We start from the raw sequence: 14,829 nt of genomic DNA on the forward strand, positions 1-14,829 counted from the left end.
AAGGTATTCAAATTCACCAGAAGTCACAGAAGATAACTAGAATAAAAAGTAACTTTTTAACAAACAGTGCAGAAATAGCAAAGTTGTTAATTTATATGCTGAATATATTGGCCTTTTTTTGTCAGATTTTCAGTTAGAATGCTAATGCAGCAGCATCTTGCAATCTCAGGAAGGAACATCCTTAGATAAAATGTAATCAAGTTAAATTAAGACCAGAAGTTGGTATTAATAAGGAAGCTCTTTTATAATTACCACCTGACTAAGATTTCATTGTCTGTTTACACAGCAGCCAGGTAACAGCTTTGAAAAGTCCCATAGTATCAGGATATGATGTAAGAACTCGGATGGAGGTATTACAGTAAGAATGTAGAAAAAAGTTGCATTTTTTTAAATAAGCATTGCACGGCTTAGCAACATTTTTTTAATGCTCATTTTTATCTTCCATCTGAAAGATAGAGCTACCAGCAGAATATAGCTCCTATATGGTTTGTAGACAAAGGAATAGTTCTGCTAAGATAATCAACACCACTTACACAACTGCTCAACCAGCCTCTTCCTATACAATATGTGAACTCTCATGGCTCTTCAGCACATACTACTTCTAGCACTATAAAACTAAACATTTATTCCAAAACATATCTGGTTGAGTTTTAGTTACACTCACTGGCTGTGAAGGATCAGGCATTGACAGAAGCAATTCTCTCAAAGTGGCACAATTTTTCTGTTACTGATCCTCGACTGCAATTACTGTGCTGCCACATTATGGCTGTATTTCATTGACCCCAGTGCGAAGCTGGAACTCATCTAGAACTTCTAGTATGCGTCAGATTGTTTCAATGATCAGCAAACTCATTTTCCTTGGCAAAACTCTTAGAAACAACCCTAATGTGCTTCCACAGCCATCTGTAACAACTATGAAAAACTTTATTCAGTGCAGAGTATTTTACTTGTTAGAAACACACATGACAAAATCCTAGCATGGCTAGATACTAGTACTGTCTGTCAGAAATACTTCACTAATACATTGAGGAACACGAAAATTTTGGTTACACATTCAATATTTTTTGAGAGTCAAAGGATGTTTAAAAAAAAACTTTAAAATTTCAATCTTACTTGTAGCATTTGGATCATGGCGAGGTTTGCAGTTCTGAGATTCTCTGAGCATATTCTCTTTAGTACTGGGTTGACAGACATTTTTGAATGGTTTACAGAATGGTTTTGTATTAGTTTGAGATAATGCAGTTGCATCTGTGTCATGAGTCCCTATTCCAGCCTGAAAACACCTGCCACTGCTGAAATCATCTGCTGAAATTACACCCATCACTTCAATTTCTTTTCCGCCAACCATCAGTGTTTGACCTTCATCAAGGCTGTCTAGCTCTTTAGCTTTATATCCAGTACCTAAAAGAACATAAAAATGAAATAATTAGGATAACACAGCAAGTACTACTTCCTTAACACTAGTACTCATCTGCAGGAAGGAAAAACTGGGAAAAAGCAACTCATTCTGAAACATTTAATTGTTACACATAAAGCCTTTCCCTCCTTAACAGAGTGACATGTGAGTGCTAATAATCAGAATTAGATAGCAGAATATATGAGCAGAGACTCAGTCATCCCCATCACTAACCAAGTCTACTGAATATGAAACAACTGTTCAAGAGAGCTTTTAAAAATTAGCCCAATGTGGTAAAATCCAGAAGTTTGTCTTAATAACCATCCTAAGTCCTTTTCCCTTTCTTTCATGCCCCTTCTTGCTAATGATCTAAACAGTGTATTCTACTTTTAAAATAATTCTTAATTAGTTTTCTTAAACTTAATGATTCAGATGCCTCTGAAATCTTCATTTCTACATATGCTCTGGAACATGCTCTGATTATTGCCAAGATTCATAAGTTCAATAGTTGTTGGGCTTGGTCATGTGGGCATTCTCACTGCAGCTACAGCTGGTCTCATTACAAAACACAGCTACAGCTGCCTCTTCCTTTTAAGATAACAGTGTAGGAAAGAGTGGGGGTTCCATCTTTCAAATAGCATTCTACTGGTTGAAGCTCTCACATAAGAAACAGAGGACATATAATTTATTTTCTTAACTCAGACAGGTCAAAGCCACATCTCTGTTTCATAATTCTTTACCTCAATTGTTGAATTTGTGTAAATTTGGATAAACAGGCTTGGATGCTTAGCAAGGCCAACCCAAAAAAAAAAACAAACACCAAACACTCCCCCCCCAAAAAAAAACTAACAAACCCCACCAAAAAAACCACAAAACACCAACCCCTCCAAAAAAAAAATCAAAATAGACCCAAAAAAAGGCATGACTGTGTAGATCAGCAGTTAAATCACTCAGTTGTGAAGAAAGAAGCACAAAGAAGTTTGTTGGATAAAATGTCCCAAGGCACATTTTATCCAACAAACACCATATATAAAGTATAAAGACTCCTGGAAGCTGTTTGCAAAGCTTGGGTCTGTCCCTTCTAGGAATGTGAAAGATTGGAAGATGAAGCTCTGCATTTGAATTCCTTTAAGAGGAAAAAATTACCGAAGTGTTTCACAGTCCAAGAGTCTAAGCAAGCGCTGAAAAACAGTCGAGCCAAAAGGGAAAGGGAGATACTTTTCTTCCTCTCCTCTGGAAGTATTCAGAAAGCACACAGCGAACCTTTTTTGGCTCTTGAAGGAACACTTGCTTTCAGGAAAGAGCTGAAGATGCCTGAACACAAAAGAATATATGTGTCTTCCTAAATAGGATGCTTAGGGAGGGCATTTATGATCTCCTTTGCTCTGCATTTTTGTTTTCTGTTATTATCTCTACATAGCTTCAGGCTGAACATACTCAATACAGATGTATCCCTGTGCAGGTTGTGGTCAGAAGAGTCTAATTCTAAGACAGGATGGGTTTTAAGGGCAGGTGGAAACTGAGAGGGCAAAAAGCAAAACTGTTTATGCAGCTGCCAGAAATAACCATTTCTGTAACATACACCAATTTACAAGACAGCATGTCCTAAATTCTTTGCAATGCATTATTAAGGAATTAGGACATTGCGAGGAGAACAGTAAGATGTTCTGCTGCCTCAAAAATGAGCTATAAGCTGTGCTGATTTTAGGTTCCCTTGTGCCATCCTTGATCCTGCTCTGGTAAGCCTAAGGAAAAAAAGAAAAATTCTTCCTTTGCCTTTTTCTTCCATTTAAAAATAATAATCCCAAGGGCTCATACACATTCACTATAAACTTCCCAGTATTACATACAATTTTGGAGGCAAGCACCACTGCTGGACCTTTCCTTCTCACTCACTGAGTTAAATAATTGCAGAAATTTAAGACTCACACTGCTTAAATTGGCCAATTTATTATCTTCTTAGAATCAATATGAATTGAAAGCAACTCTGAATGGGCAAGTTAGCACTAATGACATTGGTATTGTGCTCTCTGACACCATCAAACACAGTAAAAAAGCTTTTAAGTTTTTTTTAAGTCAAGTTTTAAGAGAAAATCACAATGTTCATTTTTCTATTGTGTTTGCTGCTAATTCAAGAAGACAGGACTTGAAAAAACGCAGGAACAACAGGGTGGTGGCTGATGCATTCCAGGCATTACTCTCTTTCACTCTGCCTTTTTCAAAAACAAGCAAGTCTGTACATATATTGCTTTGCTATAAATAAATTCAAATTAACTTATAAGTCACAGACTGATTTGCAAATCAAAACTGCCTGGTCCTAACAAGGCTCACAATGTCATGAGATCACAATGTCATGATTGTAACAAAAGAGCAGAGAAGCCATCTCTGACCTAAAACAAATCAAATTATGCTTTGCAATAACATTGTCCAATCCTGCTCCCTTACAGAATATCTTTGGCTCCATTAGCAAAGTTAATTCTTGCTTTGCTTTCAGTAAAAAATTACTGCTTCAAGCTGATGGCAGCCTATGGTTTGCAAGTTTTATTTTTAACTCTGATATCAACCCAAACTATGTCTTACAGCAGCAGCTGCCGCTAAAACTACAAGACTAAAAATTGCTACACAGTTGACTTTGGCTGAGCTGGAAAATGTTGCTGTTTGCCTGTCTTTCCAACAAAGATAATATTTTTAGTTGTTTGACTGGCTTAAAAGCAAAGATCCAACCTCTGAAATTCCTGATTGCTCTAGTGCTGACTGGAATATCTACAAGAAACTTACCTGTATCTTTTCCCCAAATTTTAACTCCTTCACTTCTGCATTATGTGAGCAGACAAAGCTGTTACTTAGCATTTCTGCTGAATTAGTACAGCCGTTGATTTCCAGATTCTCTCTTTGGACTAGCATTTGGTGTTTCTGTGAATTATGTTATTCAGCCTTCTCCAGCCACCCCCATGCATCTGCCTTATATGTAATAAATATAAAGCTGTCTTGCAGTCTTCTCCCCACCCCGAGAAAAAAGACAAACCAAAAGCAAACCCAAAATCTCCACTGTATTTTCATCCTGTGGTCAACACTGGTGTGAAGAACTAAAATACCTAAATAGCTGGGTCTCTGTTAATTCAAAGCACAGTCATTTTCTGCCAGGTGTTCCTCTGAGCAAGTGTGCAATTCTACAGTACCTCTGCCAATGTCTTTGCCTTCCATATCTTTCAATATTACTGACTTTCCTTTTGTAATGAGAATAGCATCGCCTTCCCACTTCTTGTGCTTTTTCTTTGATGCCTTACACCACACGACACTGAAATATTTCACAAGACAGTCAGGCGCTTCCTGAGCTGCTTCTTCCTTTGCAGTCCCTGATGTTGGCAAATACAGTGCATCTAAAAGGGAAATAAAATAACAAAGAATATCTCAGGTTCTCCTGATATGGTGGACAGTCTTTTGCATTTCAAAAAAATCAAGACCAATCTATAAAATTCATCTTACATAAACAAAGTGGTACATTTCCTGTCCTTATGGTAAATTTGGATTGAGACAGAACACCACACAAGGACTAATCCTGAAAAAAACCAAAACCAAAACAATGTTACATTGTTTCAGAAAGTATGTACTTCCAAGGAAATCAGATCATTTGTTACATTAGTAAGTGACCTCCCAATTTGACATATATTCAAAACTATAAGAATGGAAAAAGAATAAAAGGAAAAGCTGAAAAAAAAAAAAGCAAAAGGGAAATGACCACAGGAGAAAATGAAAACAGGGTCCTCGTGAGATGGTGCTGGGCAATGTTCTGAAAGTAAGCACAGGAACACAGAACTCAGAAAAGAGAACAAAGGAGTCCAGGAATCAGATCTGGAGCTGAAGTCATCTGTACTAAGTAGCAGAATAACCATAACTATAATAACACAAAATATAATTTCAACTTCTTTCCTTGCACCCTTCAAAAATAACTAATTGTGCAAATCTTGAAGCAGACCATCTCTTGAGTATGCACCAACTCAAACACTGTTAGGCTTAGATTGATTTAGATTTGTCAGCAGTTCCCCAGTTATAAGTGTCATGGATGTAAATATTAATAGGCAATATTTAAGTTAATAAGGTTAAGAAATGACAACAGAACAGACAGCAATCTGAGACAAGCAATGGTAGAGAAGTCACCAGCATTACCTAAAGGAATATCTGTAGCATTCCTTTTCAGCACATGCTCAGCTTCAAAAGGAGAATCAGACTAATTTTCATTAAAATACCCTTGCATGCTGGTTAAAAGCTTAAATAGGTTTGCTCCTTTGATTCCATCTGGGATTCAACACTATACAAATCTGTTACAAAAAAGCACTTATGCCACAGACTAACTTTTCCAAAATTTGCAAGTGTGCTGGTATTTAAAGGAGAAGCAGCAAGAGGAAATTCTTGCTCACAGTAACAGCCCGACAAAGAAGCAGCTTTACCACTTCTACATCGTCTACATATTCCTAAAACTGCAAATTACTCCTAACTCACACACCTAAAATGAGTTCAATTTTTCAGACTAGTGTTTACTAAAAAGGTATTACCTAAATGAAAAATGCTGTTTTTATCTAGTTGAATTTTCTTTCCAAAACCCCCCCAAAAGTTGTATTGTCTGTACAGAACTCTATGCTGATGCCTAAAGCAGACAGGATTTTCCATACTTAGATGTTTCTTCAGTGTATTAGCCAACATCTGTAGTTTCGTGCAGCAGATGTGTTCCCATCCCCAAGGAATAACAGAGCAGCTACTGAACACTGGCATTTCACAGAAGGATAAGAATATGGAACTCAGTAACCCTTTTTGAAATGTAGGGAATTCTTTGTAGAATAATCTTGGTAAATGAACAAGACAGTAACAAAAAATCCTTGCAGCTCTGTAAGAGTTAAAAGGCTCTATTGGATCTTCAGTATTCACAACTGGTAAGATTTAGAGAAATAAAAGAGAGAGGGGGGAAGAGAGGAAACATGTACCTTGCAAAAGATTAATTTTATTTTATATTGAGCTTCTAATTGTAAATTGATTCAACAGGTAAATACAAGATGGTTTTCTTTTTGCTTTTCAAAGTGATTCTCTCAGTTCAATCAACAACTACCTTCCTTATATTAAGATTTTAAACTACTGCTGCAAGAACTGGAGATTTCACTGCAGGATTTTCTTCTTCCCTCTTGAAGGATGGCCATCCATAAACAAAAGACCACCTCTTTGTCTCGTTCACTGACCTCCCACATGAGTTTGGTGACCCCTGAGATCCGTGTTATGCTCATTGCTCTTTTACTCAGGGCATCCTGGACGGTATTATCTGAATCACCAGCAGCTTAACTTTCAAGTCAATAACAAGTGTTCAAACTTTTCTTATCCCTGCTTCATTCAAAATAATTAGAAAACAAATAATTTAGAAACAAACCTGGAAATTGACAGCCTTTTGTTATAGTGACTTTTGCTGAAAAAGATTTCCAAAGCATCCTTTCCCCAGTAAGAAGCAAACTGGGCACCAATATCCCATGCAATACTACCATGCTCCTATGGGGAAAATGAAAAATTATAGCCTCTGCAATGTTCAGATTTCTTCCCTCAATTTGTCTTTTGAATTACCGTAACTTCTGTTTACAGAAATATTCAATAACAATTTGTTTCTATGCCACATAAATTATCTTCCTTTTACCAATAACTACAGTACATTTTCAGATAAAAGTGTAAGGTTCTTCTTTTTTTATTAAACATTTTTATGTAAAAATAATTACATCCTCTCAAAATTATCTTTCACATAATTTCCTTGCATAGAAAACCTAAACCTGTTCACCAACAATGCTGATTGGGTACTTGCATTCAACCTTCTTTTTATCTTATCAGTTTTGTTTGTATTTAGTTTCACAACTATTTAACTTTAAAGATCATTCCAGTGCAATAGCAGAATATTCAAATTCAATAAATACAGTGTCAAGAGCTTTTCAGGAATTGAAATGAGAACGGTATGATATGCTCAGGAACTAAGTTCAGTGTTTGATGTAGGGGTACAGTGAGTCGTGGATTCAAGAGAATCCCCTTGCTGCTCAGAGACCATTGACAGTATCTGAAATAGAGCTGGATTTGCTGAGACCCTGGAAGACAAACTGCAATTGTACCTTCTGGGCTCTGCTGTTAATCAGTTCAGAGTGAAAATAATAAGTAACAGCAACCATGCATACCCTGTGGTATGAGAAACATCAGGAAATCATGGCCACTCATTTCTCTCCCAAGCAGCCAAAAGCCTGGCAGTGAGGTTTGCTTGACCATGAAGAAACAGTAGCAAGAGGCATGGCTTTCCTCCCAAAGGAAGGGCTTGGGAACTTTAAAGACATGGCTAACAAGGCTTTGAAAAGCTTCCACAATTAAAGCTTTCTCTCTGTGGTTGAGAAAACAAGGGCTTAGGTTTCAAGATATAAACCATAGCCTCGCTGATATGAGGAAAAGTTTCAGCAGCCTCAGGAAGGTGATGATTTACAGAAATCGGGACGGGATCCAGGAGAGGGGACGGGAGCATTCCAATGGCAAACCAGTTTAACCAGTTTCTGATGAGCGGGATTTAGAGAAAATGCATCGATTAAGTGCGTTAGGTTACTCCCAATGCAGTAAGAAAGCAGCTGCACTATGAAAGACTACCCAAGGTAACTCCAGCGCTCATCTCCAGGGCACTGTGGGCTGCAGCACCGTAAGCGCGCGCGTTGCCGAGCGGAGCGAGGGGCACGCTCCGGTGAGCCAGGCACTGGCACCTCGGCCTGGATGTGGTTTAATGGATGGCTTAACCCCATCCAACTGCAGGCTGCTGCCATAGCCCATGAGCTCACCTTTCCTTCCCTCTCCTGCTCTGCTTCTCATCCACCAGCTGCAGGAAAGCCAGCCCAATGAATCCCATCACCACCTCCAGCCAATATAGGGAAGGGATACGTGCAGCTTGGACCAAGGAGACTGGGAGGCTGCCCATCTTTTTGTAGCAGCTACTGTTAGGTTGGGGTGATTTTTAAACCAAGGGTCCTGTGTTACCCATCACCTTCACACCTCAACATCTATGACATAAGCATGTATGAAATGACAGGCAAGTTTTCCCTCAACTGCTCTGAATCTTGTCAATAAAAAATACTGTCACAATGCAAAAATTACAGCTTAGAGAGGACAACTTTGATTCAAGTTGCACTCTATAGCACTAAGGAATAATCAAGAAGTAGAGGAAGGCAAATAAAAAAATCTGAACTGCAGTAAAAGGAGACTGAGGCTTTGAATGAATCACAGCCCCAACTCAATGCCAGTGCTCTGCTGTAGCCTCTGCAGTGACTCTGCTCAGGTGCCATCAGTCTGCTCCATGCAGCCTGCACCAATTCCTTCTTCTGAGCAGAGGAAGTAATGGAAAAGTTCCTTAATTAATTTGTAACATTTTGAGAACAGACATTTACATAGCAGTTAAATGTCTAGTTGCCTATGGAAGAGCTACATGTCACACACTCCTAAGATATCCCAGGAATATTTAAAGAAATATGAGTCAGATAGCATTATCTTTCACTTGCAAAGCTATTTCAGTCTAATAATAAACTTAATACTATGCTAACATGTAAATGTATATCAGTGTGCTTCCAAGATGGAAAAAAAAAATGTAATAACTCTTCCCATGGCACTTCTGTGAGACCTCAGGAGGAGTGCAAACAGTAAGAGTCAAGTTGCCTTGCCCTAAACCTAGAGGAATCAATGACAGTTGGGATTACATTTCAGTGATTTGACTACAAACCCGTGCTTTGTACCTCTCTTTCCAAGACAAAATGTATTTGTAATTCATTTCTCATGTATGAGTATAGAAAACAAACTCACCTAAAGACTGATATTTCAAGCAGAATATTTTCTTTGGAAAACACATCATTGTTCTAAATGCAAAATTATTTTAAAATAAAAGTTAAAAAAATTTAGGATTTTTAAACTTCTGTTTCAAAGTCTCTTAATAATCTGAAATGCCAATCAAACTAGGGTCTAGATTCCTGACCATGCAATACCATGGGGATTTCCTTCAGTAGATTTGATTTTACAAAGCTAATAACTTTGCCAGGCCTCCAGGAGTCCACAGTGCATCTTCTATGCTAGCTGTCTCAGTTTAAGCACTCACATTCACACACATGCACAATATTCATAAAAACTGGCAGTGAAAGAAAAATCACTGTTTATAAGAAAAAAAATCACAGATTAATCCAGTCTTAGCCACAATGAACTCTTATTTCTTGTAGAAGCTCTACTAACTCAATACTCTGGCAAAGAATCTAAAAATCTGTGGATGAGATAACACCTTTTTTTTTTTTTTTTTTTTGCTAAGCTAAAACTTTTTCCATTCCTGAAAGCTAAAAGCTCTTAGAAAAAATGCAGTTCGTATAGTATCTACACCTTAATTTCTTGAGGATTACACACTGGACATGCTCTAACTGAGGCTGAGAACAGCTTTCACTGTTCAGATCAAAACTGAGTTTCTTCCACAATTCCAGCAGGGAATTTTTCCACAGCTCTCTCCTTCAGACCATGTTCCTCTCTCCTGGCACCAAACAGATAAGGATGGCAGAAGGGACACAGACCAGCTACAAGAAAAAGCAATTTTGGAGATGAAGCCTGAAAACAAGAAAGACTATTGCTGGAAAGGAAGGCTGAGGTTGAACCAGTGGAAAATTGGCAACTGGGTAAAAGACTGGAAGTCTGAGCGGGAAGCAGAGCATGCAGGGAAAGGCTAGAAACCAGACAGGGAGTAAAAGAGTAAGAAGACAAGAGGGTATGTTAGGGAGATGGTTAGGGAGAACCACTCAGGCAGACTGGGATTGGGGTCCAGTATAAGAGTCAAGGACCAGACAGAGAGTTGGAATTTTCCGAGTAGGAGGTGGTGCCAAAAAAAGACTTACTGCCTCTCATCTCTGACCCTCAAAATGTAAGATTCACTATGAAAATGTACAGCTGGAAAACACTGAGGGAAATCACAGCACAACTTGGGAAGAAAAAATGAGAAGAGGAGCTGATTAGGCAATGGGAATGACAGGGAAATGGCAACGACAGGAAAAATAGAAGTGGAAAATGACAACAGAAGAAACCAACTAAAGACAACATGGTATTGTCACATAAAAAATGGCAAGCAGTTGAGCACAGAAGGGCACTGACTGCACAAAGACATGAAGGGCACTCACACAAACACAACATCCTGGTATACAGGGCAGACTCGGGTTTGGTACATGCTCTACAGGTAAATAGGGCTGCAAAGGAAGGCTTAGGTGCAATGTAAGAGATGGAGGTAATTAAGCTCCTGAACTGGATCCATTTCACACATCATTCCCTACAAGACAAACCCAAATCAATTCTGAGTTTAGGACCAGCACAAGACCCAGAATCAGACACATATCTTCTAGCAGACAAGTCCACTTAGGCAAAGCAGGAGCTAGATCTTGAATCATAGCATCACTTTCCCTGAAGTCCCCTCAGTACCTTCTGCTCCTCAACATGAAAAATTTTTGGTCTTTCTATTGCTTTGCTGTCATCAAACTTGAGCAAAACTCACTGGGCAAACCACTGCATGCCTTGATATTAATGGTGTACACCTAATTCAGTGATGTCTTAATGCAGTAATTTTATTACTTCAAAGGGGAAAGATAAGGTTTTCAACCCTGTGTTACATAGATGAAAATACCAAACTATATGGAATAATCTGTTTAGAAATGTTAATTTGCTCCCAAAAGATTAACAACCTTGTGGTAAGAAACTATGCTACCTACCTGCCCACCAACCTTATGACCCATCTTCACTGAGTGAATAGGTCTAAGGTTGTGAAGTCAAGCAAAGTTTGAAGATGTTAAAAATAAGGTGTTCCAGTGACCTGATCTGCCCCACTGTGCACATACATCCATGATAAAGTCTTCAGAGAAAGCATGCTGCACTACACTGCCATGGGACCTCTTGTTCATTCAATGCAGAGAACTGAACTGCTGGAAAGGCAGGAACAGTGGTAGGAAAAAAAGCTGCTGTTGCCTCTGCCATCCCTGCACTGCTTTATTGCAAGTTGCAAAAGGTGTGGGATGGACAACGCTGCAAGGACAGATAGTCAAATCTTGTGGTTAGATAAGCTGAATAATGCCATAAAGAACTGGACTTCACTTGCATGTCTTCTGGAGTTTCTCTGTGACGTAAAGAAAGTCATTTAACCCCAACTTTGAGCAAGAAACATTTGTTTGAGCACCTGACTTGTGATTCAGTCTCATTTGTATTAATAGCGAACACTCATGGGTGTAACTGGAAGTTGTGGTTAGGAAAGATTAACTGTACAGTATCCTAAAGCACTGAGACAATGCAGTCCTCCATGATTCAGTCTGCAACATCCATAAAAGTAGGGCTTTTTGGTGTTATTCTCTCTGCCTCAACTCGCACTTTATCTCCTAGAAAGTGGAGGTTGCATCAAGTTTTTGTCTCACAAGGGTGTTGTGAAACGTAATTACACCTCATAGGCACTCAGATACCATCACAATGAGCACCTGAGTAAAAAAATTTAGCTAATTAATTCAAAATAGTTTGAAAAATGTGCTGAGAACAAGGCGTAGCTTTATAACTGAACAAAGAGGTGGAAAGAAAATACTGAATAGTGACTCACTGAGTTGACACAGTCCATTCTGTGACCTGGCAAGGAAGCCCACAGAAATACAATCCTTAATCATGTACCTAATGATGATACCCAACCGAATGTGAAAACTGGGTTCAGGTTATGCTATTTGAGAGTTTTTTGAACACTTGTGTAGTAACCTTTATTTTCAAATAGGAGCCTTCTATACAATAACAGAGCTGGTACATGTACTTAATTCAAACCTGTAGGAACAATCCTCTCATCACCATTTAATGAAACATTTACCTCTTAAGGGTATCATCCGTAGAAGAGGGAGGATGGAGAGCACATACTTTCAAAATTACAGCTCCATGGCAGAAAACTATTCTTCCTAAATCTCTCAGCTGCCTAAAAATCCAACCGACTCCAGCTCTCACTGTAAAAATTTAATGAACTCAGCTGAAAGCTTCTGTCAGGTCTACAGAAATAGACGTGCAAGTCCTATTATCAAAGGAAAAAGCAGCATCATTGAGAATTCTGAAAGGCTGCAGGCATCATTCGGTGCAGTGAGCCAGATCAGCTCGGTAAAACATTGGAACCAGTCAAATGCCATCCAAATCGACTGTTTACTATACTTCTTAATGCTGCCATCCACACTGAAAGTTGTTTTGATTAATTTGTCAAGTAAAGGGGTTTTTACTTCAAAAAATAAATGCAGAAGTGAGACCCAAAAGCAAAATTTATTCTTGGGTTCTGTAAATATTGAATGTTATTGCAATAAATTATAGTGTAAATGTGATATGAAAATATTCCAAATATTTAAATTACCAAAAAACCCACATTATTAAAAAATAGTTAATGGACTATTATATAATCACAGGCTAATTGTAGTCTTCTCAAAATGCAATCATTTTTGGAAGCAGTTTGCAGAGATATAAATGTTCATCCTTTTGTGTTTAAATGTAAATGGAAGGAACTCAGCTAAACCCATATGTGGTACTTTGAAAATATGTGGTTTGGCATTATCTTAAGCATTTCTTATTACTTCTGTCATTTTTTTTACAAAACTATTAGAGAACTATTTCTGTACTGTACAAAATCTTTGTTTCTGAAGTGCAAAGACTTAGATCTGTAACAAAAAGCAAGCAGGCAGAAAGGGATTTATTAAGATTACATATCCTTCATATTAACATCTGGTTTAGCACATATTGGAAGTAAAAACACTTTTAATGTCCTGTTTGTGTTTGTTAATGGCCATCTTTGATTTTCCTGGACTGTAGTAAAGAGCATTTAAAATACAAGTAATCAATAAAACTTATGCCCACTGTCACAAGCATGAAACACAACACATTCCTGTCCTAAATTATTTAAACGGGACTGTTTAAAATTTATGACATTACCCTGGGAAGAGGCACACAAAGGATGAGTCATATTTTTTAGAATTTTCATGTGTTATGCAGCAATGATTACTTGCAGAGTGGCTGACGAAATATTTGGAAAGGGGAAAAGTAATCTTTCCAAATCAAGTTACATAACTTTGATTTACATAAATGTAATCCATTCAGTAGTCCAAGCAGAAAAGTAATATTTATGGCCCAAACACAAAAACCTAGAGCTTTAGTTGTAATTCTTACTAGGAAAGCAAAATAGAACCAGGAAAATGAAAGAGGGAACAGAAGAAATTCATCACTGTGGAGATACGAGGTGTTTACTGTGCTGCCTTTGTTTGCTCTGGATGTAAGAAAACTGAATACAATTTAAATTGCATAGAAATTCCAATGCAAATTAATAAGATGACTCCATGCAGGAAGCCTAAAATTCATAATGCCTTTAACAGAGCCTACTTTATGTTAACCCTGCCTATTTTTGGTCCTGAGCTGACCACTTATATAAGGAAACGCTAGAAGACATGGAGATGTGGCAGCTTTCCATCAGCAGCCCAGCTCTACTTGCTATTTCCAAAGGACTGCTTTGACTCTTGGTGTCACTGGAAAGCCTCTGCAGCATGTGCAGCTCTTCTTGCCAACTGCCCCCATGTATCTCGTTGGGTATATGTGTGCCTACCAACGTAAGTGCCTGGGCGCACTCATGAGAAAAGGATGAGACTTAGAAAAAGATTAAATTTATCTCTATTTCCTTTGAAAACAAGTTTTAGAGATGCCCATTACATCTTCAGAGCTAAAGTGTTTTAAACTCTCCAAGTAGATTTAAGTCCTGCACTGCTGAAAAACATCTTTAGTGCCATCTCAGAAGTTCACTTATGAATTCTGTATTTTCAAAACTCAAGTACAGCAAACTAGCACATACAGTTACATAACAAAAACTATTCTGAAAGGAATAGATTTTATCTAGCAGAAATAATTATAACAAACAGCAAAGGCTAAATTCCCTAAATGAACTGAGTTCAGTCCTTTTCCGCGCACACACTGTGCAGCACTCTGAATCACAGAGCTACAACCCATATTTTCCAGGCTATTGCTGGTCTTTTTGGAAAAGAGCTGGGCCATTACCCATCCAGCTGGACAGTCCAACAGCTCTGAAATCCTTACTGCCCCAGAAGAAGGACACATGTGCTTGAGATCCTTGCTGCCATCTGCAACCCTCAGGATCTAAACAAAGTGGCTTCCTCACTGAGGGTGTCTGTCCCATTACTGGCAAAACTACAGACACATTTTCCTGCTTTCATTCAAGGTGTTTGCAGCTGAGAACTCCCTGATCCACCCTCAAGAGTGCAGCGTGCTTAGGCTGGAAAAGCTTTACTAAGAATCAGTTGTTAGGGACTACATCCAAAATGTAACAAACTTGTTGTGAAAATGATCACCTTCTGCATTCGTTAATGACCTAC

At 38.3% G+C, this 14,829-nt stretch overlaps 1 protein-coding gene across 1 annotated transcript in view; it reads right to left on the reverse strand.

Moving 5' to 3' along the window:
- The window catches only part of RAD54B (RAD54 homolog B), a 63,675-nt gene that overhangs the window by 20,051 nt on the left and 28,795 nt on the right, over positions 1–14,829 (reverse strand). Inside the window, exons 4-5 of the mRNA XM_041412987.1 lie at positions 4,576–4,776; positions 1,114–1,401 (exon numbers count right to left, since the gene is read on the reverse strand). Of these exons, the coding sequence (XP_041268921.1) occupies positions 1,114–1,401; positions 4,576–4,776 (489 nt within the window). The remainder of the gene's footprint in view (positions 1–1,113; positions 1,402–4,575; positions 4,777–14,829) is intronic.

Source organism: Onychostruthus taczanowskii, unplaced genomic scaffold (assembly GCF_017590055.1).
Source record: "Onychostruthus taczanowskii isolate IOZ18803 unplaced genomic scaffold, ASM1759005v1 scaffold4, whole genome shotgun sequence".
NCBI classification, from domain to species: Eukaryota; Metazoa; Chordata; class Aves; order Passeriformes; family Passeridae; genus Onychostruthus; species Onychostruthus taczanowskii.